Source organism: Mobula hypostoma, chromosome 11 (assembly GCF_963921235.1).
Source record: "Mobula hypostoma chromosome 11, sMobHyp1.1, whole genome shotgun sequence".
NCBI classification, from domain to species: Eukaryota; Metazoa; Chordata; class Chondrichthyes; order Myliobatiformes; family Myliobatidae; genus Mobula; species Mobula hypostoma.
The window spans coordinates 10,257,909-10,280,934 of NC_086107.1; the positions used below are offsets into that span (position 1 = coordinate 10,257,909).

Sequence of the window (23,026 nt, forward strand, 5' to 3'; positions counted from 1 at the left end):
TCTCAATGGAGGAAAGGGTTGTGACCATGATGGAGAAGGCCGAGTCTGCAACTTCTTACAATCTTGTGCATTGGTGGTTCCATACCAGTCTGCAATTCAACTAATCAGAATGCTCTCTATCATACATCTGTAGAGATTAGTGTTTGTAAATATGATTGAAATTTGGGGTTCTAGTTTCCACACCTTGAGAATGTGAGGGACACTAGAGTAGGTGCAGTGAAAGTTAGGATAAACGATTCCTGCTTCAGAGTTAGACGGGAGGATCTCAGGATTCCTGGAGCAAAAACACTGAGAGGAAATGTGAAAGATGCTGACAAGATCACGATGGCCTCTGACTGGATAAAAAGAGCTGCTCCCTTTATCAGATGTAGTAGAGCACTCTTAAGAACAAGAAACCTTATCCTAGTGGTGATAATTTGGAAGTTCCTGCTTGTAACAGTGATGGAAACTGTCAGAGGGTTTTCAAAAGAATAAACACAGGAGGAAATCATTTACAGGGCTCTGGGGAAAGACTGGGATTGGAAACTTCCTCTGCAGACAGATAGATAAGGAAGTGTGGATTATTTTGGTTTAAGGTTGAAAGTAAGGCTAGTATGTTTGAAAGGCCAGATTTAGCATACAGTTTTGATCCTAACTCCGCTTCTCTCTTTTTAAATTCCCCATTCTAGTTCCCCCTCACTCCTTCTCTTTTCTTCATCTGCCCAATTCCTTCTTTGATTTCTTCCTTGATCCACTGTCCTCTCCTATTAGATTCCTTCTTCTTCAGACCTCTATCTCTTTTACTTTTCAACTGCCAGCTCGTACTCCTTCCCTTCCCCAACCTTCTTCTTCTGCCTTCTGCCACCTTCCTTGCCAGTCCCAATCAAGGCTTTTGGCCTGAAGCGTTGGCTCTTTATTCCTCTTTGTAGATTCTGCCCGACTTGCTGAGTTCCTCCAGCACTCTGTGTGCGTTGTTTGAACCTAACTGGTGATTATCAGAATCGGATATATTATCACTGATTTATATGACATGAAATTTACTGTTTTGCAATGACATGAAATTACCATAAATAAATAATACAAATAATAAGATTGCATTCTTGGGTTTATGCACCGTTCAGAAATATGATGTTGTATGGGAAGAAGCTGTTCATAAATTGCTGAGTGTTCATAATTTGAACATGCTCAGATTGGTGAGGTCTTAAATTAGTGCATCTCATCCATATTTTCTAATGAGAAGGACATTGTAGCTGGAAAATTCAGGGAGGGGGACTGAAATTCTAGACCATGTTAACATTAAAACAAAAAAGGTATTAAGCATCTTAATATGGGTACCATCTAATGCTGTATATCCCAGGTGACATAGGCTCCAACAGGTGAGATGAACGTATTATTAAACTTTCACTGGCCAAGTTTTCACTGCTGAGGCTTTATAAGGCATTACTCAGACTGCACTCCCTGGAGTGTTGTGAGCAGTTTTTGGGGTCCTTATCTTAGTGAGGATGTGCTGACATTAGAAAGGGCCCAGAGGAGGTTCATGAGAATGATCCCGGAAAGGAAAGAGTTAACATATGAGGAGATTTTGTCAACTCTGGGGCTGTACTCACAGGCGTTTAGAAGAATGAGGGGGATCTCATTGAAATCTATCGAATATTGAAAGGCCTGGATAAAGTGGATGTGGAGAGGATGTTTCCTACAGTGGACAAGTCCAGGACCAGAGGGCACAGCCTCAGAATAGAGGGGCATCACTTTAGAACAGAGATGAGGAGAAATTTCTTTAGCCAGAGGGTGCTGAATTGTGGAATTCATTGCCACAGACAGCTGTGGAGGACAAGTCACTGGGTATATTTAAAGCAGAAGTTGATAGTTTCTTAATTAGTAAGGGCGTCAAAGGTTACGGGGAGAAGTCAGGAGAACAGGGTTGAGGGAAATAATAATCAACCATGATGAAATGGTGGAGCATACTCGATGGGCCAAATGGCCTAATTCTGCTCCTATATCTTTATGGTCAAAGCTGAGATGCCAGATAACTGGAGGACAGTAAATGTGGTATCTTTCTTTCACAAAAGACAGCAGGAATAAGTTCATAAACTCTAAGCCTGTCAGTCTGACATCAGTGGGAGGAAAGTTCCTAAGGGACAGATTTACTCAAAGGTAGTCAGTGTGGCTTTGTTGGGAAGATCCTGTCCAAACAATTGGAATGAATCTAACATAGAACACTACAGTACAGCACAGTACAGGTCCTTTGGCCCACAATGTTGACCCTTTAACCTACACTAAGATCAATCCCTTCCCTCACACATTTATTGGAGAGTAACTTGTGTGTAGAGAGCAGTATAGCTGATATAGTCTACATGGACTTCAGTAAGACCTTTGATAAGGTCCCACATGGGAGCCTGGTCCAAAAAGATTAAACCCCTTGAGATTGAAGCCAAGTTGGTAAATTGGATCCAAAACTGGTTTGCTGATAGGAGGCAGAGAGTGATTGTGGAGAATTGTTTTTGTGACAGGGATAACGTGACCTGCAGTGCATACAAGAGGACATGGCTTTAAGGTAAGGGGTGGGAAGTTCAAGGGGGATATTAGAGGAAGGTTCTTCACTCAGAGGTTAGTTGGTGCGTGGAATGCACTGCCTGAGTCAGTGGTGGAGGCAGATACACTTGTGAAATTTAAAAGACTACTAGACAGATATATGGAGGAATTTAAGGTGGGGGGATATATGGGAGGCAGAGTTTAAGGGTCGGCACAACATTGTGGGCCAAAGGGCCTGTACTGTGCTGTACTGTTCTATGTTCTATAACAGCAAATAGTATTGGAACCCTTGCTCTTTGTTGGATACATGAACAATTTGGATTAGAATGAAGAAGGTATCACCAGTGGCTATATTTCATGAGGTGTTTGAGGAGATTTGGCATGTCACCAAAGACCAGCAAATTTCTGTAGATGTACTGTGGAGAACATTCTGACTGGTTGCATCACTGTCTGGTATGGAGGGGTCACTGCTCAGGATCGGAAACAGCTGCAGATGGGTTATAAACTCAGCCAGCTCCATCATGGGCACTAGCTGCCCCAGCATCGAGGAGATTTATCCACCATTAAGGACTCTCACATGCCCTCTTCTCATTACAACCATCAGGAAGAAGGTTCAGAGCCTAAAGCTCAATATTTTAGGAATAGCTTCCATCCGATTTCTAAAAGGACCATGAACTAATGAACACTAGCTCACTTGTTGCCCTCTTTTTGCATTACTTATATTTTATAATTCTTATTGTAACTTATACTAATCTTTTTCTGTGTTGCACTGTACTGCTGCCACAAAACAACAAATTTCATGACATATGTCAGTGATGATAAACCTGATTCCGCATGGTTCAAAAGTTTGTAGATGACACAAAAACTGGAGGAGTTGTGAAGGTGATAAAATATTCAAGATTCAAAATACATTTACTATCGAAGTACGTATGCAGTATATAGCCCTGAGATCGTCTTCCTGCAGACAGTCACAAAACAAAGAAACACCATGGAACCTGTTCAGAAAAAGCATCAAACACCCAACGCACAAAAAAGAACAAGTCGCACAAAGAGCTAAAAATGTGCAGATAACACACAGAATGGCAAACATCAAGCCACAGTGTTCTTGAAGCAGTCCACTCCACCATTATTTGCAAAATGGCCAGAGCAGAGGCAGATGGATCTTAACCCCAGTAAGTGTGAAGTTTGGGAGGATTAATCAAGGCAGGACACTCAAGGTAAGGCTGCTGGACATTCTGAGGATTTGAAGACCTTGGAGTAACGCACACAAAATGCTGGAGGAGCTCAGCAGGTCAGACAGCATCGATGGAAAGGAATGAAGAGTTGACGTTTCGACAGGTTCTCATGAAGGGTCCCAGCCCAAAATGTTCACTCATTATTCCCTGACTTGCTGAGTTCCTTCAGCATTTTGTGTGTGTTACTCTGGATTTCCAGCATCTGCAGAATCTCTTGTGTTTATGATGGACCTTAGAATCTTGAAGGTGGCAGCACAGGTAGATAAGCTTTGGAGTCAAGTGGGATATCAGCTGGGATTCAAGATTGTTTTACGTCATTTCCAGTACACAGGTGTAAAGGAGAACAAAATAATTGTTACTTTGGGTCTGGTGCAGCACAAAAAGAAAATGCAACAAGATAAGGACACAGTAATAAAAAACGTAATAAATATAAATACATAATATGGCTTATATACATAGATTGATTATATGGACATAAAGAGACGCCAGGCACAGGATTATTTGTACATAAGGTGCCTTTGACAGGAAATGATAAAGTACTGGTGGAGGGGTGGGTTAGTGGTGGAGGTGTTGATCAACCTTACTGCTTGGGGAAAGTAACAGGGCCTGGTAGTCCTAGTTTGAATGCTGTGAAGCCCCCTGTCTAATGGGAATGGGACGAACAGTCCCTGAGCAGGGTGAGTGGCCTTCATGATATTACTGGCCTTTTTCTGGGAGGTTATGATACCTATTGGTTGAGCTACAGATTGGAAATACACTTACTATCTGTGGCTGATTGTAAATACTGTGGCAGCTTTCTTTAGCTCGCAAAAAGGAATGAGGTGGTTACACTGGAAAAGGTGTAGAGGAGATTTACAACAGTGTTGCGTGTGTCTGGTGTTTCAACTTAGAGAACAGACTGGAGACGCTGGATTTATCTTCCTTAGTGCAGAGAAGGCCAGGTGGGGGCTGATTGGGAGAAATAAAATTATGAGAGTAATAAGCAGCGTAGATACAGGAAAATTTCCCCATAACAAGGGGTTAAAAACTATAAAGTTTAGCGTACGGGAGGGGTGTTCGGAGGCAAGTTATCTCACGATTGCAATCAATTAATTTTGTGTTATTCGTGCTGTGCAATTAGGCATGTGAGTCTCACTTCATAAATTGTAGGAGCGAGCACAGGGCCAATCAGTGCTAGCGCTTCGTTTGGTCGATACTGGTGGGTTACCGATTCCCCGGGACAGCAATGGCAACGGTGCGAGAGATAGCTCAGGTGTTGAGCCTGAGCCTGAACCCAGCGGCTCTTAGCCCGGCGGTCAAAGCAGGTACGAATCCAAATTTACAAAAAGTGTGCTTCATGCAAAATCCACAATACAGAATTGTTAAATCGCCTTGCCTCGCCTTTTCCCTCACTCTGCCCGTTATTACTAAGTTGTCTTGTCTTGTCGCTTCCGGGCGTTGTGTAGTAACAGGGACTTCTTTTAATCGCAGTGTTATCATTCAAGGTTAATGTTTAAATGCAGGGAGAGTATTCAGTAACTGGTGCAATCTGCTGCCGTCCATAAAGTCATTTGTGATTGCAAACACGCACACTGACCCTCCCACACTCTCCGTTCCAATCTGCGGTTGGTTTGCATTCCAGCCTCCTGTTTGTCCACGCCTTGTACTGTATTTACATCCTTCCCCGCGTCACCAGCTGTGACTCCCATACCTTTTCTCTCTCTTTCTCTCTCACGCACTCGGGCCGGGAACTTTCTACCACCTCCTCACGCCGTGCAGGATGTCCGATTCACGGCATGGCACAGTCAGGTGAGTTGGCGGGAGGGAGAGGAGCCCACTCGCCGCCGGGTTTGGGGGGTGGGGGTGGGCGACACTCCGTGCCCGTGTCTCACTCACACACGCCCTTCTCTGGAGACGTGAAGTGTGTGTGTGGTGGGGGAGAGCGGTCGGCGGGGAAGACTCGAAGCCGCCCCCACCCCTCACACCACCGCGGGTGAACCCGGAGTCTCACACCGGCGGGACCTCCGGGTGATGAACGGCCGAGCGCCGGTTGCTGACTCCCCGGCTGAAGGGGGTGGGTGGGGAGGGGGTTACACTTGGAGGGGTGAGGGAAGTTCCCGGGGGGTCACACCGTTTCCAGCAGACCCGGACCGTCTAAGTATGAGCTGCAGATCTTTCTGGCGAAGGAAGAGGAACTGAATTTACCTCAGATTTAAAATCACTGTCCCACAGTGTGAAATCTGCTGTGCCCCGGAGCAAATGGGTGTTGATTTAATTTAACAGCGAACACAGTTGCTGTTGCTTTGTATATTTAAATCAGTGCCGGGATGTATTAGTAATACGAAGGGAATCGAGACACGTTTGCCCTCCCTAAGGTCTTGCGTTGGCTGCCCGCGAAACATCATTCTTTCTAACTGGATATGCCTGTTTTCAGAGTGGTTCTTTAAGGCGCTTAATTTTCAGATGCCTTCGATTCTAGTTTAGATCTTTTTAAAAAGTAGACTATTTTGCCCCACGAGTCTGTTCCATTGATTAGGTTCAAAACAGTTTGTTTATCATAAACACAAAGATCATGGGTGATTTTTTAAAAAACATTTTCCCCATCTCTCCTCCCCTCTCTCTCATTCCACAAGTCTATGCCCTGAATGCAATGAGGTAGATCTCTGGGGCAGAGAATTTGAAAAGTTTGCCATGATTGAGCTAACAAAATACAAGACCAAAAGACGAGTAGAATTAGGCCACTTGGCCCATTGAATCTACTGTCATTCCATCATGGCTGATTTATTATCCCTTTCAATACCACTCTCCTGCCTTCTCTCCATAACCTCTGATGCCCTTTCTAATCAAAAACCGGTCAACCTCTGCTTTAAATATACTCAATTACTTGGCCTCCACAACCAACTCCTGGTGTCAGTTTTATTTATTACTGTTTTTGTGTTTGTACAATTTGTCACCTGTTGTATGTTGGTTGTCAGTCTTCGTGCAGTTTTTCATTGTTTCTATTGTACTTCTGTGGATGCCTGCAAGAACGTGAATCTTGGGGTAGTATATGGTGACATGTATGTTCTTTAGTAATAAATTTATTTTGAATTTGGAACACTAATCCCAGTTTCCAACACAGTCTGTAACTACAGTAGATATTTTTACTTTGTACCTAAATAAACACTTTAGCAGTGAAGGCCAGTATACAGTTTGCCTTCCAAATTACTTGATACACCTGCATGTTAGTTCTCAGTGTCACCAGCAAAGACACTTGTATCCTGTTCAACTCCACGGATTCCCAATCGCTCTCCATTTAAAAATAAACACTGGGCATGTCTGTTATTCCAACTAAATTGCATACTCTTGCTTTTTATGCAACTGTATTTCCCTTTACTCTTGGAAAGAATCTCCTTCTCCTAACTACTGACAGACAAAAGGTACTCAAACCATACCAATATTTTCTAATCTTAATGCTCCCAGTTCGGCCCTGTTACTGTTAGATGCCTCTAGAACTATTCAATTCAACTATTTGGGGTTCAAAATTTATTATCAAAGTACATTTGTCACCATGTACTGCCTTAAGAGTAATTTCCTTTCTGGTATTCACAGAAAAAACAGATACAACAATCAATGAAAACTACAGACTGACAACCAATATGCAAAAGACAAATGGAGCTAATTGGGGGAAAATATTGAGAGCATGAGTTGTAGAGTCCTTGAAAGAGTGCATAGGTTGTGTTGGTCTTATTCTTGAAGTTATTTTTCTTTGCAAAACACAATCTGAGTTTACTTTGTCTTGTACTTTTTTAACCTCTCTAGATTTTGCTGCCCCTTGGATTTTTTTTTGTAATCACTTTGGTTTTCATTGGTATCTGCAGCCTGGCACTTGTACTTTCTACTTTATCTTCCTCTGTGTTTCTTGCATCTTGCAGAGAACACAAGCTTGATTTATTTTTCTTACATGGGAACTGTACCTAAACACCCTGTTCCATTGGCAGCCCATTGTTTTGCCACAGTTTTCAGTCACCTTTTGATTCCAATTTATCTGAGCCAGATTAACACTCATCCCATGGAATTTGGGTTTCTGGTAAGTAATTTCTTTCCCTTTGCAAATGGAGAACAAAAGAATCCGATGTCTGACCAAAATTAAAGGGAGTTTGGATAGGTACATAGATGGGAGGGGTATAGAGAGGGCTATGATCATGGTGCAGGTCAATGGGATTAGGCAGATTAATAGTTTGGCAGGGGCTAGATGGGCTTGTTTCTTTGTAGTGTTCTGACACTGAGTTGATCTTTCTTTCCCCAAATGTTTCCCAACCAAACATAATGTAGTGAACCCACCTTGGTGCCAAAGACCAGATCCAATGTTTTGCCCCTGGATAGACTAGGGACATTGTTCCAGAAAACCATTCTCGGCAATTGTATTTTCACAAGTTTCTTGCATCTTATTATTAGCAACCCAGTTTACACCAGAATAATTAAACTCCTCCAATTTTTAACCACCTGGTAATTTTTACCAATTTTCTAATTTTCCTGCAAATTTACTCCTGTCTCTCCCACCTCCAGCTGATTTGTTGTGTACACCCATCATTTGCAATGTTCCCTCTGGTATTTCTTGGTTCAAATCCAACTGATTTGTCTTTGGTTCCTCAGCATCATCTTTTCTCTAATGCCATAATATCTCTTTAATCAGATAGGAAGAAGCTGTTCTATCATTTATCCCGGGATGCTTATGTGCAGTTCTAAATCTTGCTTCTATATTGCTGCATTCAGTAACCTTATTTACAAATTCCCATGTTCACTTCCATAGAAGTTCAAATTTAGTTATTGTCTCCTCATCTACTTTATGGAAACATCCTCAAGCTCCAGTAGGTCATCAAGTGATACACCCATGATGACTGTGGTCAATTGTATTATTTTTCCAGTTATCTTTATCCCATCCTCTATCATACACAATAGTCGCTGTTACCTAATAAAGTGGCCACGGTGTGTACTCATGGCTTTCTGCTGCTGTAGCCCAGCCACTCCAAGGTTCAATATGTGGTGCTTTTAGAGATGCTCATCTGCACACCACTGTTGTAACGTGTGGTTATGAGTTGGTTGCCTTCCTGTCATCTTGAACCAGTCTGGCCATCTCCTCTGACCTTTCTCATTAACAAGGTATTTTTGTCCGCAGAACTACCACTCACTGGATGTTTTTTGTTTATCACACCATTCTCTGTAAACTCTAAAGCAGCGGTCCCCAACCACTAGGCCGTGGACAGGTACCGGGCCGCAAAGCATGTGCTACCAGGCCGTGAGGAAACGATACGAGTCAGCTGCACCTTTACTCATTCCCTGTCACACCCACTGTTGAACTTGAATGCAGGTGAAATCATTACCCATGCGAGGTCATCTGTTGGTCATTAACCTATGTCTACTCAATGAGTTTTAAAAAAAACAAATGTCACTTGAGAGTTTCTTTGGAAGAGATGGTAGGGGACATAAAAGGCCTAACGATATGATAATGCAGAGACAGCTAAGGCTGAGAATGCAAAAAAAAAGCTTCCTTCAACAGAAAATACGATGAGTTGTACATAAAATATGACTGTCACGCCCCAAGCGCCCTGTGTGTGACACATGGAGACAAGCTGTCTAATGAGGCAATGAAGCCCTCAAAACTGCTTTGGCACCTTGAGTCCAAGCACCCTGCACTTAAAGACAAACCCGTTGAGTTTTTTGAGTGGAAGAAAACGTGAGCAAGTGGGACAGAAGCAAGTGCTGAGAGCCTCCACCTCCACAAATGCTGCTGCTCTGAGAGCGTCGTACTTAGTGGCTAGTTGTATTTCTAAGGCCAAGTAACACATCAAAGTTGCTGGTGAACGCAGCAGGCCAGGCAGCATCTCTAGGAAGAGGTACAGTCGACGTTTTGGGCCGAGACCCTTCATCAGGACTAACTGAAAGAAGAGCTAGTAAGAGATTTGAAAGTGGGAGGGGGAGATCCAAAATGATAGGAGAAGACAGGAGGGGGAGGGATGGAGCCAAGAGCTGGACAGGTGATTGGCAAAAGGGATATGAGAGGGTCATGGGACAGGAGGCCTAGGAAAAGGAGGGGGAACCCAGAGGATGGGCAAGGGGTATAGTGAGTGAGTGAGAGTGAGAGAACGAACACGAGGGGGAGGTGGGGCATTAGCAGAAGTTAGAGAAGTCGATGTTCATGCCATCAGGTTGGAGGCTACCCAGACAGAATATAGGGTGTTGTTCCTCCAACCTGAGTGTGGCTTCATCTTTACAGTAAAGGAGGCCGTGAATAGACATATCAGAATGGGATGTGGAATTAAAATGTGTGGCCAGTGGGAGATCCTGCTTTCTCTGGCAGACAGAGCAATTCCTCGTGTTTGCTAAGGCTAAGAAGCCTTTCACTGGTGAAGAATTGATTCTGCCTGATGCCAAGGACCTGTGCTGTGAACTGTTGGGAGAAGCTGCAGCTAACAAGATGGCACAGGTTTCACTTTCAGCTACCACAGTTTCAAGGAGAATCGATGGCATAGCGGAGGACATCGAAGCACAGCTGTTGGAACGCCTTAACGAGTCTGGTTTCACTAGCCGAGTCCGAGGTTGCTCCTGAATGCCAGTCTACACTGTGTCACACGGAAATGCTGGCTAGCTGAAAAATGTCACCTGATCATAACAGCGCATTGAGTGATGTTGTTAAAGTTATCAATCACATCAAAGCAAAAGCCCTTAACTGGCATCTATTTGAGCAGCTTTGCCCTCCATTCTGCAGAACAATTCCAGAATTATGGCAGATGGCAACTACTGCGTGCACTTGCCCTGCAGGGATGTTGATGGTTGCAGATGACACCAAGGTTTGGGATGTAGTGGTCAGTGAGGAAGGCTACCATGGCTTAGAGGGATCTGCAACAGCTGGAAAAATAGGCTGAAAAATGGCAGATGGAATTTAATGCAGAGCGGTGTGAGGTTTAGCACTTGATAGTTCCAACCAGGATAGGTCTTCCACAGTGAACAGTAGGGCACTGAGGAGTGTGACCTCAGTGGGACTGAGATCTAAAAGCTCAAAAGGGATCTGGGAACACAGGTACGTAATTCTTTGAAAGTGGCATTACAGGTGGATAGGGTCATAAAGAAAGCTTTTGGCAAGTTGGCCTTCATTAATGTATTCAGTACAGAAAATGAGATGTTATGCTGAAGTTGTAAGACCACAGTTGGAGCATTCCATGCATTTTTGGTCACCTTTCTACAGGAGTGATGTAAGCAAGGTTTAAGGAGTGCAGAGAAAATTTACAAGGGTGTTGCTGGGTCTAGAGTACCCAAGTTGTAAGGAAAGATTGAATAGGTTAGGATTCTTTAGAATGTAGGAGATATTGATAGACATATTGAGTGGTATAGAGTGGCAAGCAGTTTGAGGGAAACGTGAGGGGAATCTTCACTCAAAGTTGAGTGTGGAATGAGCTACCAGCACAAGTGGTCTCTGCGAACTTGATTTCAATGTTTAAGAGAAGCTTAGATGGGTAAATGGATAGTAGGGATATGGAGGTCTTAAGTGCAGATTGATTGGAGTAGGCAGTTTAAATAGTTTCAGTATTGACTAGATGGGCTGAATGGCCTGTTTCTGTGCTGTACTGTTTCTGTGCTGTACTTCTCTATGACTAAAGTAATTGGCATTTTAGTTTAGACTTTTACCTTCTGGGGAGTTTTGTCACAGTAAATCTTTATATCTTTGTTTATTTTAGTTACAGCAAGGTCACAGACCGTTCTGGCCCAATGAGCTTGTGCTGCCCATTTGTCCCCATGTGACTAATTAACTTGATCACTCGTATGTCTTTGGAATATGGGAGGAAGCCAGAGTACCTGGAGGAAATGCGTGCTGTCACAGGGACAATATACAAACTCTTTACAGACAGTGGTGGGAATGGAACCTGGGTCACTGGCATGGTACTAACATTAAGCTAATTGCTACACTGCCGTGCTGCCCATCTGTGCTGGACCTTTAGTGCTCTGGTGTTTGAGAGATTTTGTCACTTTCTGTAAAGACACAAGGTGCTCAAGTTTCCTCAATCCCAAAGAGTGCTGTTTGGTAAGTTAATTGGCCACTGCAAATTTCCCCCAATTTGGGGTTGGAGTAGAATTGGGAGGAGTTGAGAACTTGTGGAAATTTGGAAAGGGATTAATGTAGGGTTTGTTGGTGGGTGCCCAATGGTCAGTGCATATTAATGGGTCAGAGGCCTTTTTTTCTGCATTGCATCTCACTGTCACAATATTTGTTTTTGTCATAGTCATAGCACACTACAGCATAGAAACAGGCCCTTTGGCCTATCTAGTATATGCCAGAGTATCAACCTGACTGGTCCTATTGACCTGGACCATAGTCCCCTATACCTCTCCCATTTGGGTACCTATCCAAACTTAAATGTTGAAATCAAATCCACATCCATCACTTCCTCACTTGTTCCTAACTCGCACCACCTTCTGAGTGAAGTTCTTCAGAAGATTCCTTATTCTCCATCATAAATACCACTAATTCTCTGTAGGTTGCATACACTTTCCTTAAAGCTTTGTCTGTTTCTTATGTTCTGGGTTCTTTCATTGTCAATCTTGTTCATCCTTAAGGTCTCTAACTTCTGTTCTTGAACTTGATGGTGTGAGACTTGTGGCTTTTGTCTCCTGCCTAATCTTAACTGCAGGATCACATGGCCTGGATGGTGGGGTTTGAGGAATTACTTCATGTTGATGCTAATTGTGGGGAGTGATGCATTCAGATGAGACCAACTCTGCAATTTTTTGCAATCCTGTGCATTGAAATTGCTGTTCCAAATGAAAAAATTAAGTAAATAAGTACATAGGGATTGGATAATTATGTCTGGGGGCAGGAGCAAGCATGAACAAATTAGGATATAAACACCTACAATGGTTGTTACATAGGCTTATATACAACATTTTGGACCAGTGGAAATGGTCCAGAAGGGTTATATGGAAACTATTATTACCATTTTTCTTAACAACTAATACCATTACTTGGCCTAATAGGTTAGATTTACCACAGTACATAATTATCTATTTAAGTGTTTATTTTCCTTTTGTATCATCTCAATGTGTACTTAAGAATGTATAAATAATTGTAGTTTTATACATATAAAAAATGGAAAAGGTTATATGTGGGGAAAAAAGTACATGATATTTGTGAATTCCTTATCCAAATAAAATTTTTTTAAAAAAAAGGAAAGAAAGAAATTGCTGTTCCAACTATGATGTGGCTTACTAGGCTGCTTTCAATCTGAAATAGCCTCTTCCCTAGTTATTTCCTCAACGGGCTGACCTAGAAATCTGCCCTGCATACTTTCCAGGAATAAGCCTACATATTATTTACCTGGTTTACATGCAGATTAAAGTCCCCAATGATTATTGCATTATCTCTGTTAAATGTACCCCTAATTTTCCTGTTTGTACTCTGCCCCACATCACAGCAATTATTCAGAAGTTTGTCAAGTTTAATTTGTCAGATGGACAAGTATGTCTATGCACAAATGTAATGGGATAAACTTGCCTGCAGCAGCATCACAGATTTAAGAATCTTATAAGTAGCATTTGCAAGAAAAACAAATTGCAATGTGTATATATAATTTTTTTTCAAGAGAAATTGGAACCAAGTTCATTTTAGTGCAAAGTGGTTGAAGTACTACTAAACTGTCATGATTGGGGCTGTGCAGGCTTCATCAAGAAAAGTGCAAAGTGCTGGAGAAACTCAGCAGCTTTGGTGAGGAAGACAGTTGAAGTTTTGGGCTCAGACCCTTTAGCAGGACTTCATGAGATGTCCTTATAAAGGGTCTTGGCCCAAAATATATTGCTGTCCGTAGATGCTGCCTGAGTGCCAAGTTCCTCTAGCACTCCGGATTTCCAGCATCTGCAAAATCTCATGTTTGTGGTTGAAGAACCAAATGGTTGAAGGGGTAGCTGTTCCTTGAACCTGGTGCTGAGGGACTTCAGGCTTCTGCAATTCCCATCTGTGTTTGCTGCCTGCACTCCTATTCACTCGGATAAGATCCTTTCCAACTACATTCTGTACTGATTAAGCAACTCTAACCCCTTTTGTTTTGCCCATCATTCCTCAATGGCAAAAACCCTGAAAAAGTTTAGTTTTTGGCTTTGCCTTCCAGCCATTTTCTGTAATGACAATTAGGTTGTGGGACAGCATAGTCGTGTAGTAATTAGTGTGACACTTCACGGCTGCCCCTAGTGATGACCAACGGGGCTCCGATCCCTGCTGCTGTTTGCAGAATGCTCTCTCCATGACCATGTGGAGCGCTCTGGTTTCCTCCTGCATTCCAAAGGCATGAGCTAATGGGTTAGAAAGTTGAGTATGCTGTGTTGGCACTGGAAGTGTGGCGTCACTTGCAGGCTACTCCCAGGACAATATTTACGCATTTCACAGATTCAATGCAAATGTGACAAAGAAAGCTAATCTTTCCCTCTAATTCAATATCACTCAGACAAGATCCTTGCTCAACACATTATCAACTGATGTTATCCCTTACTAAACAGCATGGACCTCTGTTTTTCCCATTATTCCTCAGTGTCAGAAACCCTGAAAATGTTTACCACTTAGCTTAATGACAGTTAGGTGTATCATCATTAGTGTGCAGTTCCGCCATTTGCTGAGATCACAAATTACAGCCTTAAGATTGGGGGTGCGGGATGGAGAAAGAAACTTTTTTACTTTAAAATTCACTGTAGCCACCTTATTCATAAATATTCCTGCAAGTATGGTGGTTAACATTGCAGGCATTACTAACCGCTGGTGCAGTGTGCGGTAGGCCTGGGAATAAGTTTTATGGGTTTGGAATCGTACTCCTTTTGACATGGTACATATTCATATTGTAAGCAAAGGAGATGGAAATTTCTCTGTATATTTTCAATTGTGAACTTTGGTGAGAACACACCCATATTGTGTACATCAGGGATCCCCAACCTTTTTTGCACTGCGGACCGGTTTAATATTGACAATATTCTTGCAGACTGGCTGACCGGGGTGGGGGGGGGGGGCGGCGAGGGGTGTTAATCATGACCAGAATATACGTGATAAGTCAACTATAAGTCTCTTGTAAGTGGCTAATGCACTCAATTTCATTTCTAAAAGGGTTTATCTAAACACAGCGCATATTTTCCTCGCATGAATATAGTGATAAGTCAATTATAAACAGTGGTCCCCAACCTCCGGGCCATGGACTGATACATTGCCGCGAAGAATGCAGCGGTAGTCAGAATGCACCCAGCACATCTTTTGTATTTAAAAAAAAAAGCCAAAATAAACAAGCTAATTAATTAGGTGCTGCCTGGCACCTAATTAATTAGCTTGTTTGTTTTGGCTTTTTTAAGATGTGCTGGGTGTCTTCTGGCTGCCGCTGCATTCTTCGCGGCAATGTATTGGTCTGTGGCCCGGAGGTTGGGGAACCACTGAGTTATAAGTCACTTAAGTCAATAGCATCATAACATTTTAAGTAATGTTTGGATATTAAACACAGTGCATATTTTCCTCGTATGAACATATAAAATCATTGCAACACACCAGTATCACTGAATCAGTGGGAGCCCTGGGGCTTGTTTTCCTGTAACAAGACGGTCCCATCGAGGGCTGATGGGAGACAGCGATACTCGAAGGGGGTTCCTTATGTCTAGTCTATTCCGCAATTTAGTTTTCGTTGCATTCATTGCAGAAAACTCCACTTCGCAGAAAGATGTTGGAAATGGAAGCAACGTTTTCAGTGCTTTCGTGGCTATCTCAGGATATTTAGCCTTGACTTTTATCCAGAGTGCTGGCAGAGATGTTATGTCAAACATACTTTTCAGCCCACCATCATTTGCAAACTCGGAGTTGATCTTTTTCTTGCGCTGACATGGATGATTCACTGGGGACATTCACAAATGGGTCACGGACCCCTTCCTTTGCATGTCTTGGGTCACTGATGACCACGCGTGCGTTCAAGTTCAACAGTGGGCGTGACGGAATGAGGAAAGGTGCAGCTGACTCGTATCGTTTCCTCGCGGCCTGGTAGCACATGCTTTGCGGTCCGGTGGTTGGGGACCACTGGTGTGTACATGTCTATATCCAAGGCAGTTGATCTTGGGATTTCAAGCACAGATTGGATCTTGGTATGAGGAGATGGGTTTGAGAACAAGAAACGGTACAGTACAGAAATGGGGCCTTTGGCCCAACATGTCTGATTTCAATGTTCGAGTTTCAAATTTTTAAATACATTATTGAAGTATGTATACATCACACAATCTTGAGACTCATCTTCTCACAGGCAGCCACAGAACCAGGAAACCCAAAAACTATTTTGAAAAATTCATCAAACACCCAATGCACAGAGAAAGATTAAGTCACACAAATAATAAACACTAGCAAATAGTGTTCTGAAATGAAGTTCATGAAAGAGTTCAGTGCAGAGTTGAGTAAAAGCTGCAGGGCACTGAACTGAACCAGCAGGTCCCTCGCCTCTGTCCCCAACACCCTGACCTTTTTCATCTGGCCTGGTGCCTAAGTCATCCAAACAACTGGTTCAGTTGCTACAATGCACTTTGGGGCCTGGACTTCTGCAATTTAGCTGGCACTTAAACTCTTGTCCAAACATTGGGTTCTATCACTTTGATATGCTCTGGGGCCCGAGTCCAGCCACATCAATTCGGCTTGCACCCAGCTTTCCATGATAAGTTAAACTGATCCCTTCTGTCTGCACATGGTTTACATCCCTCTGTTCTGAGCCAACTTTGTCCCCCTTTTGCATTGTTTCACTGTAGTAAGTTTTTCTGCACCATACTGCTACAAGGCAGTTTATAATGTACACTGAGGCCACTTTATTAGGTACTTTCTGTACCAAAAAAGCCACTGAATGTTTGTTGCTGCTGTAGTCCACTTCAAGGTTTGCTGTGTTGCATGTTCAGAGATCTCCTGTACACCACTTTTGTAATGCATGGTTATTTGAGTTACTGCTGTCTTCCCCTCAGCATGAACCAGTCTGGCCATTCTCTCATTTTAAAAAGGTGTTTTACCCTTCAGAACTGCTACTCACTAGATGGTTTTTGTATTTTGCACCATTCTCTGTAAACTCTAGACTGTTGTGCATGAGTATCTGAGATCAGCTGTTTCTGGAAATATTCAAACCACCCTATCTGGCACCATCAGTCATTCCACATCCGTCATTTCAATCACGTTTCTTCTCCATTCTGTTGTTTGGTCTGAACAATAACTGAACCTCTTGATGATATGGCATGGTTTTGTGGATTGAATTGCTGCCACATGATTGACTGGTTAGATATTTGCATTCATGAGTAGATGTACATAACAGTGGCTGCCGAGTGTATATCAGTGAGAATAACCCTGATTTTTGACCTGCCCCAGGAATGAATTCCAGGCACCCACCATTTTTAAACTCTCTGGGAATCTCCTTGAATATTGGTCCGAGATGACTTGGTACTGGTTTATTATTGTCACATGTACCAAGATACAGTGGGGGGGGAGAGTTGCATACTGTTCATACAATTCATTAATATAGGATAAGGTTAAAACAATATCAATGTAAAAGCTGCTGGGAAAAGTACATTTTTGGGTAAATCATAAAGTCCAAGATCATGAGGCCAGGAGTTCAACTTGTGATACAGAGGTCCATTCAAAGGTTTGGTAAGTGGGATAGAAGCTATACTTAATCCTAGTGGTATGTGCCTTTCAGGTGCTTGTAAATCCTGCCTAATGGGAGCAGAGAAGAATGTCTGGTGGGTGGGGTTGTTGAGTGTTTTGGCTGCTTTACTGAGGCAGTCAGAATATTGAGTTCATAGACGAGAGGTTGGTTCCTGTGATGTGATCAATAAAAACTGGTGAGAGTCCATGGGGATGTACCAAATTTCTTTGGCCTCCTGAGGAAATGGAGGCATTGCTGAGCTTTCTTGGTTGTGATGTTGTGGTTGGACCAGGGCAGGCTATTGATGTTAACAACGAAGAATCTGAAACACTCGACCTCTACACCATTGATGTATTATGTGGTGGTATCTATGGTGGTATCATCTGCAAACCTGTAAAGTACAATGTAGATGGAGTTGGAGCACAATCTGGCCACATGGCGCTTACCTTGGGCATTCATGACTGGAGTTCCTCTCCTCATGGCAGAGCCAGGAACCAGGGCTGTCATCCTATAGTGATGGCACTCCAGTCTATGGGGAAACTCTTCAAGGGTTAGAGGTTCTTGCTTCAAAGATTGTGGATACGCAAGTATTTTCAGGTTTTAAAAATGGGTTCACAACATGGTGAGAACAGAGGATCAGTTGGGATCCAGTGGATCATAGAACATAGAGTATTACAGCCCAGTACAACATAAGGCCCTCTGCCTTGTGTTGTGCTGACCTTTAAACCAACTAAGATCATTCTAACCCTTCCCTTGTACATAACCTTGCATTTTTCTGACATCCAGGTGCCTGTCTGAGTCATTCGGGGGTGGGGGATAGGAGTGGAGATTTTTTTTCTGCAGTCAGTCGATAATCTGCTATGATGAAAGATTGCGCAGGCTTGAAGGGCCTGAAATTGGCCTATTCATGTGTTTTCTCCCAGAAACACTGATGCCCTTGTAGGTTAAATGTCTACAATTTCCACCTTGAATTTGTTCAGTGATTCAGTTGGGAACATTCTTCATTCGCATTGAAAATGTGAACCCATGGACTCAAAATTTGACCTTCAGCTCTCCCAGAAGGTGGTGTGTTTTATTTAATCTGTACTGCTTGATTTATGAAATATGTAGCCTGCCTGATACCAGAACCTGGAAAATCCCAACTATACTTGGAATAGTCATCTAGGGGCATCTAGGACCAGAGGGCACAGCCTCATAATGGAAGGATGTCCCTTTAGAACAGATGGGGTGGAGTTTCTTTAGCAGGGTGTGAATCTGTGACCACAGACAACAGCGGAGGCCAAGTCATCAAGTAGATTTAGAGTAGAGGTTGACAGGATCTTGAATTATTGTCAAAATCAAATTAAATTTGTTATCAAAATGTGTATCTTTCACCATATACTACATTGAGATGCTTTTTCCGGCTGGCACTAACTGGAAAATAAAAGTGCAATAGAATCTATGAAAAACTATACATAAATAAAAACTGACAAATAACCCATTTGTCAAAAAGCAAATAGTGCAAACAATAAAAATAAAATATTGAGTTGTAGAGTCCTTGAAAGTGAGTCCATAGGTTGTGGAATCAGTTCAGTGTTGAGGTGAGTGAACTTACCCACACTGGTTCAGGGCCTTGATGGTTGAAGGTAATAACTGTTCTTGAATGTGGTGGTGTGAGACCCAAGGCTCACTGGAGTAGTGAGAAGAGTGCATGGTTTGGATGATGGGGGTCCTTGATGGATGCTGCTTTCTTGTGGTAGCGCTCCTTGTAACTGTGCTCAATTCGTGGAAGAGGACTTTGCCTATGATGGACCAGGATGTATCCATCACTTCCTACAGACTTTTCCCATTCCTGGGCTTTCATGCTTCCATACCATGCTGTGATGCAACCAGTCAGGATGTGTCTCCTGTGCATCTATAAAAGGTTAGTAAGGGTGTCGGAGGTTACCTGGAGAATGGGGTTGGGAGGAAAGATAAGTCGGCCATAATCAAATGACGGGCAAACTTGATGTGCCTAATTCTGGTGCTATGTCTTGTGGAAAATGAAGGATCTCCTGCTCCATTGGCAATAGTTTTAAGATGGATTGTGGATGGTACAGATGGAATTGGCATTAGCAAGGTCTGTCATTACTGGCCTATTGCAACATTGTTATGCACAATCCAAGCTAGATGCTTGCCTTCTGATCCCTCTAAATCTGGATCATGTTGTAAGTGGCTGTAACTTGATGGTTGTACCTCAATAATCCAAGAGTTTCTTGGGATGCATTTAGTTGCTGACAATACCATCCAAGCAGATTACATTCAAGATTTGGCAGAGGGATCATGTCACTTAAGTGGGTTGTATCAATTGTGGAGAAATGGGGCATTTTGGATTAACTCCATGCCCTTAACCCAAATCTAGTACCTATTTGATACGTTGTTGGAAAGAAAGCCAGCTGCCTAGATGAGACTAGGGTTGGATTTGGCTCAATGTTGGCTTTACAGTATGCTTCTTGAGTATCATCTGTGGTCCACTTAAAATACTTGGATTGGAACCAAGGTTGAGTGCAGAATATCTAGTCTGACTGTATCAAGGGAGAACAGCACTTGTGTAGTTCCATCCAGATCCGAAGATCTTTTGAGAAGTCGTGCATTGTTCCCAGGCCCTCTGCTTAATGGTTTTTACAAATGTTGACTATTTAGTTGTTGCCTCTCTGCTGTTCGAGATCTAGCTAGTCATGTTCTTACTACTTTTCCCCGACAACAATGATGACACTTCAATGCACTACTGTGGTTGGTAACACACAAAATGGAGGAACTCAGCAAGTCAGGCAGCATCTTTGGAGGGGTATAAAATAGTCAACATTTTGGGCCAGGACATAGTAGGCACACAACTCACTAAGCCTAACATGTATATCTTTGGAATGTCAGGAAACTGGAGCACCTAGAGGAAACCTACATGGCCATGGGGAGAACATACTAACCCCAATCAGTGATCACTCGTGCAGTAAAGTAATGTATTAACCACTACACTACCATGCTGTCCTACTCGATATACTACTGAGATGGATGATGGGCTATGATACTGAATGATAGAGCAGGCTTGAAAATCCAAATTTCCAACGATTACCTTTTAAATTCTCACTCCATAAACAGTACTACTTGTAATGAAGGACATTGCACTGGGGTGACTGCAGAGTGTTTCAGAATATTGAGATTGTTGAATGTCCTGTCTTTTTTTCGTCCTTTGATCCTGATGGAAATGATAGTGGGGAAATCCCAATGTAGGAAACTATCTGCCAAGCAAATGGTTTTTCCTTTTTAACAAACTGCCTGGGCAGCTTTGCTGAAATAGTTTGATCTTGTCAAAAAACCTTCAGGTGGCTTTATCAAACATTGAAAATTCCCCTTCATAATTTTAATCAGAATCAAGTTTACTATCACTAATGATGTGGAATATGTTGTTTATGGCAGCAGTACCAAAGACTTAAAATTTCTAGAAGTTACTAAATAGTGCAAACAAAAGGTAGTGTTTATGGACCATTCAGAAATTTGATGGCAAAGGGGAGCAAGCGGTTTCTGAATCATTAAATGTATTCATGCTCCTGAATTGTATCCCTGGTGGTAGGAATGAGAAGAGAGCACAAAACCATAAGAGATTGAGCTGAATCAGGCCATTTGGCCCATTGAGTCTGCTCCACCATTTCATCATGGCTGATTTATTTCCCTTAGCCCCAACCTCTTGCCTTCTCACCATAAAATTTGACACCCTTTCTAATCAGGTCTATCAACTTCTGGCTTTGATGTATCCGACCTCTAACTTTTAACAGAGTTGCTTGTGTCCATTCATGGTTGCATCAATGTTGGGCCCAGGGGATGTTGACACCTAAAACTGGAAGCTGCCCACTCTTTCCACTGCTGACATCTCGTTGGGGGGGGGGGGTGCATTTTTCTATGGACATTTACAGGAAATAAATACAACAGAATTGATGAAAAACTCTACATAAAGCAGGCAGACAAACACCAATGTGCAGAAGTGAGAACATAACTTATAAATGAGACCTTAAAGTCTAGGCTGTGGATTAGTTCAGAGTTGTGTTGGGTTATCCACGCTGATACAGGAGTCAAATGTCTGTAGGATCGTAACTGTTCCTGAACCTATTGATGTGGGACCCAAAGCTGCTGTACCTTTCTAATGCAAGAAGCAAGGTGGGGTTTTTTTTTGAATGCTGATTTGCAAGGAGTGCTGCCACAAATGTGCTCAGTTGTGAAGAGAGCCTCGCCAGTGGACTAAGCTGTCCACTTTCTGTGGTCTTTGGTTCCTGGGTATTGGTGTTGCCATACCTGGCTGTGCAAAGGCATATGCTTCAAGAGTTGCCTTTTGCTAAATTTTTCCCTTATTTTCCAGATTTGCCAACTGTTAATCCATTCAGAGCAACTCACATTTGGTGTAATATAATCTTCACCCTGCAGTCAGAAGTGGAGGTTAAGCGACGCAGACATAATTTGAAGTCCCACAATGACTGCTTCCTTGGCTCTGATGCTGTGGACATCCTCCTGAGCCACCTTCTGCAGAACAAGTACTTTGACGCTGAGATCACACGACCGAAAGTGGTGAGGCTCTGCCAAGCTTTGATGGACCATAAGGTGTTTGAAGGAGTCAGTACAAAACTCTTTGGCAAAGTTAAGAAGGAGTACCCTTTTGAGGACAGTAGTTACAGTTTATACCGGTTTACTGCAATGCACAAGTGGATTGATACTGTGAAAGAGAACTCGGACACTGCCTTGTCTCCTCAAGCACAACTAACCTCTAGATTCAATGGCTGGGCTGGCAGGTAAGGTCATTTAGTCTCTGTAGTGGAGGGCACTCATAGTAAAGGAACTGCATAAAATGTGCACAGAATCAGTTTACCAGGTCACTGTTGAATTCCTCTGCTGTCCAAAGCTCCTGATGCAGTCTCTGCAGTATACTGGTAAGACCCTACGTAGATTAGGGGAATGGCTGTGTCGAACAACCGCACCATCTGCAGAAAAGCATGATTTCCCAGTGGCCAACCATTTTAATTCCATTCCCATTCTGATATGTTGGTCCACTGCTATGAAAAGGCCACTCTCTGATTGGAGGAACAACCTCACTCTGTCTGGCTAGCCTCCAACCTGATAGCATGAGCATAGATTTCTCTAACTTACAGTAATTTGTCCCCCCTCTTCCCTCTTTATTCCCCACTCTGACTCCACTCCTGCCCTTTCTCCTCACCTGCATACCTATCAACACCCCCCTCCCCCACTGGATACCCTCCTTCCCTTTCTTCCATGGTTGACTCTCCTATCAGATTCCTTCTCCAGCCCTTGCCTTTTCTACCCATCACCTCCAGCTTAAGTCATCCCCCTCCACCCAAGCCTACATGGCTTCATCTATCACCTAGTTTTCTCATTTCCCCTCCCCCCACTTTATTCCAGCTTCCCCCTTCTTTCCAGCCCTGAAGAAGGGTCTGGGCCTGAGAAGTTGGGTGTTTATTAATTTCCATAGATGCTGCCTAACCTGTTGCATTCCTCCAGCGTTTTGTGTTGCTTCAGCTTTTCAGCATCTGCAGAAACTCTTGTTCTGTTCACCTCTGAAAGTAGGTGCCTACTTAATTTTGTAACTGTTGTTAACATGCTTTTTAATTCTTTTCAGGTTTATTATCA

General features: G+C 42.8%; 1 protein-coding gene across 1 annotated transcript in view; it reads left to right on the top strand.

Moving 5' to 3' along the window:
- The first annotated feature begins 5,400 nt into the window (after positions 1–5,400).
- The window catches only part of depdc7a (DEP domain containing 7, paralog a), a 66,261-nt gene continuing 48,635 nt past the window's right edge, over positions 5,401–23,026 (top strand). The window contains exons 1-2 of the mRNA XM_063061668.1: positions 5,401–5,534; positions 21,747–22,173. Coding sequence (XP_062917738.1) covers positions 5,522–5,534; positions 21,747–22,173 — 440 coding nt within the window. The 5' untranslated portion in view covers positions 5,401–5,521. The remainder of the gene's footprint in view (positions 5,535–21,746; positions 22,174–23,026) is intronic.